We start from the raw sequence: 3,174 nt of genomic DNA, 5'->3' as shown, positions 1-3,174 counted from the left end.
CAATATACAATAAATAAATAGACTGGTTCAAATATAGACATCCTCATTCACCCATTCATACAAGTACTTTTTCTATCCCCAAGTGCTTTTCTATTAACATTCAGACAGCTGAAGGGATTGAACCACCAACCTTCAGCTTACAGCACCTGGTATTATGAGGTCTCTTATCCAAGTACTAACTAGCCCCGACATTTCTTAGCTTCTGAGATCAGACGAAACATGTGAGTGGCACGGCTGTAAGCTCCAACATGCTTTAAGCTGCATCAGCAGCAATAATAATAATGATGATGATGATGATAATGATAATAATAATAATAATTTACAGATTATTCAGTTATTTCTGCTGCACTCAACAATTATAAGTAACCCTGGACAATGTTTTTTTGCTCATGACCTCATGAGATTTTGTGATGCATTAAAAGAATGAAAGATAACCTCAACTCTTTTTTTTCATGTCACAAGAGGAAAATCAAAAAGGCTTTCCTGGAGCAGTGATGGTGCTCTGTGGACAGCACCCTCCAGAAAGAAATCAATCAGCGCTCCACCTCCTCTTGAGTAATCACAGTGCATGATCATGCAGTCAAAGGAAGTACATAGTTTACAAAGTCCAGGGTTTGAATGAGATCTTTCCTCAGCTTGTACTTCAATTACCAATCAGCTTGAGAAGTCTGACAGTGTGTGACAAACACATGAGCGCACGAGAAATCATGCTTAATTTCTGCAACTTAGGTCACAGTATTACAGTCATGCTGATCTGTTGAGCAAAACCTCAGGGAGAAATGCTGCATGTGCACACGTTGCATTAGTTTAAAACGTCTAGTGCCAACATAGTGCATGTGTGTTGTCTGTCAGATGGTGCCAACAAGGACACTTCATCGGAGAGCAAGTCTAAACAACATCATGTATTTACTGTACTGGCAGACATGTTTTGGTTCTGTGATACTGGAAGCCGAAGGGCACCGTTGCAAAAAGAGAGGACGTCCCCATAAAACAATCATTCCTTTCATACGTCTACTTCTTTCCTTTATCTTTTTATAAAAGTTATTTAACCTCTCTCTACTTTTACTGCTGCTTCTGACGCTTCATAGGTTTAGCACATTACTTATTTATGGCATCCTTTCATAACTGTGTATGGGGATTTTACCATCAATGTCCATTTAAGAGACAAATCTCCCCCCCCCTTTTTTTTAAAGCAGAGAAATTGAATCTCAACATCTGTTATCACCATGTTTTAGAAAGTGAGAAAGCCTGCTATTTTCATTATGGCAACATGAAATGAATCTGTATGTGGAAAGACTAGCATTTCTTTTGATCAATATCCATAAACGTAGCTTTAAATTCCTAAGAAAGCTTTAGTATAAAACACTTTAGAATTGTAGAAAGTGTATTGTGCATCATTCTAAAATATAAAAAGGAAGAGATATAGTTTTTGTTGTGTTATGATGTCAGTTAACGAGACAATAAACACACAATGCACTTCATTTTGTGAGTTTAATCACAGAGTCCTTTTATAAATTTGTTTGCAGACTTGATCCCCACAAGTGAGCTCCTGAAAAAAATAAAACTCATATTCATCAATTACAAAAGGGTAAAACAAACAAACAAAACAGCAGGAGTTCAATGAATGGCATCAATGTTCAGAGGAAGCAGCATTTTCATTTGTATAGTTACACTTGTACACATGTGCAAACACAGCATTGTGAATGTTATAAGTTAAAACATTAACAGGGACACCAGCATAAAGTTCAGAGTCATACCAGATGAAGCTCGTCTCCCTCAAGCCAGTGAGTCCACCCTCGGTTTCTCTTTTCTCCTTTTTGAACACACACCAGCTTTTCATTTTCCCAGTTGACCACAGACTGTTCGGGTAACATTAAAAAAAAAAATAATAAATAAAAAGAAATGAAAAAAAAAAGATCATGATAAACTACAGTTTCCCCAATACATAAACATAAATGGAGTTTACACTGTGCAAAGAGGCTGCTTTTGCTTTTTTAAAACTGGAGGTTACATTTTGGTAACATTTTTACCTTACAGGTGCGGTTGTCCATTCCTTTCGTCACCTCCTCGAACTCCTCTCCGGTCTTGAATGAGCACTCGTAGTTTTTTAAAGTACTGAGTGTCTGAATAGTGAAGCAATCTCCGTCCTGCTTAATCACTTTCTGAGGCTTCAACATAGAAGCAATCTTGCGCGTTGGAAAATCAACACCTGCATGTCAAAAATGACAGAGGTAAGTGACAACACTTTCAACAAAATGTTTACACTCAAAAAAAAAAAAAAAAAAAAAAGTATAAACTTTAACCTGCCATCTATAAATTTTACGTACACCCAAGTTCAAGAACTCTTAACAAACTAAATATGAGGTTTTCTTCTAATCTCATTTTCTGCATGCAGACTTCCAATTTTCTTTAAAAAGGGTGAAACTTACCAAGTGCAACCATGTAGCCCTCAAAATTGACATTGCTGACCATGTCCCACGTCCCACTGAGGTTGGCAGGCATTTTGGATGTTGGGTGGCCTCTTTGGAAGACGCAACAGCAGAATTTCAAGAGTGGAAGGATGCGAAGTTGTCGGGTGGGCTCTTTTTATTGTGTGTCAAATGTGGGGTAAGGGTGACGCGTTGCTTATGCTCTAGTTAATTTGGGCACATACGCAGGAGGGTGGAGCAAGACTTTTGAAATAATGTGAGGAAACTACCCTGTTCCAAATAGATTAACAGCCTTACACGACGCAAGGCTTTTTTATTTTAATTTTAATATACTCCGTTTTATTCGTATTTTTACGTGGGCTTTATACTAAAAGAGGTCTTGCGCAGATGTGATAATAGCGTAAAAAGCTGGAGGTAATTAAATCTGTAAGCATGCACACCTGGAGTCAGTGTTTCTTTATGAATCGTGGTTTGTGTGGAGAGGATCGGCCTCACATCCAGCCCTGTATCCGCCCAGTTTCTACCATAAATGGTCGATGCTAACCTCATGAAAAGAAAGTTTCTGATCACTGCTTATTTCTCTGTGCCAGTGCAGCCGCCATGCGTCACATGCGTCAGTATAATGCAGTAGGCGATTTAACCCAGTAGCCAAGTATTAGAAGTTCAGGCCTGTACATTCCGGGAGTGGGTGAGGGGGTAAAAGTGAAGAAATCTCATACAATTTCAGAGTGTTAGCGAGTTTTAA

General features: G+C 38.4%; 1 protein-coding gene across 1 annotated transcript; it reads right to left on the bottom strand.

Annotated features, from left to right (window-relative positions):
• Nucleotides 1–1,477: 1,477 nt before the first annotated feature.
• rbp7b (retinol binding protein 7b, cellular) lies at nt 1,478–2,565 on the bottom strand. Its single transcript, XM_003448321.5, has 4 exons — nt 2,430–2,565; nt 2,031–2,209; nt 1,758–1,859; nt 1,478–1,549 (listed from the first exon to the last, which is right to left on the bottom strand). Exons 1-4 carry the CDS (start codon nt 2,500–2,502, stop codon nt 1,496–1,498), a joined length of 408 nt encoding a protein of 135 aa, XP_003448369.1. The 5' UTR covers nt 2,503–2,565; the 3' UTR covers nt 1,478–1,495.
• Nucleotides 2,566–3,174: the final 609 nt, after the last annotated feature.

The sequence above is a fragment of the Oreochromis niloticus genome, linkage group LG5 (genome assembly GCF_001858045.2).
Source record: "Oreochromis niloticus isolate F11D_XX linkage group LG5, O_niloticus_UMD_NMBU, whole genome shotgun sequence".
Classification (NCBI taxonomy): Eukaryota; Metazoa; Chordata; class Actinopteri; order Cichliformes; family Cichlidae; genus Oreochromis; species Oreochromis niloticus.
Note: the sequence above shows the minus strand (reverse complement) of the source record. Positions and strands in the feature narration are given on the sequence as shown.

Coding starts and splice junctions, on each gene's coding strand:
- rbp7b (XM_003448321.5), bottom strand. CDS start 2,502: ATGCCTGCCAACCTCAGTGGGACGTGGGACATGGTCAGCAATGTCAAT. Junction 2,210..2,429: donor GGGCTACATGGTTGCACTTG/GTAAGTTTCACC, acceptor TTTGACATGCAG/GTGTTGATTTTCCAACGCGC. Junction 1,550..1,757: donor AGGGAGACGAGCTTCATCTG/GTATGACTCTGA, acceptor TATTTTTTTCAG/GAGCTCACTTGTGGGGATCA.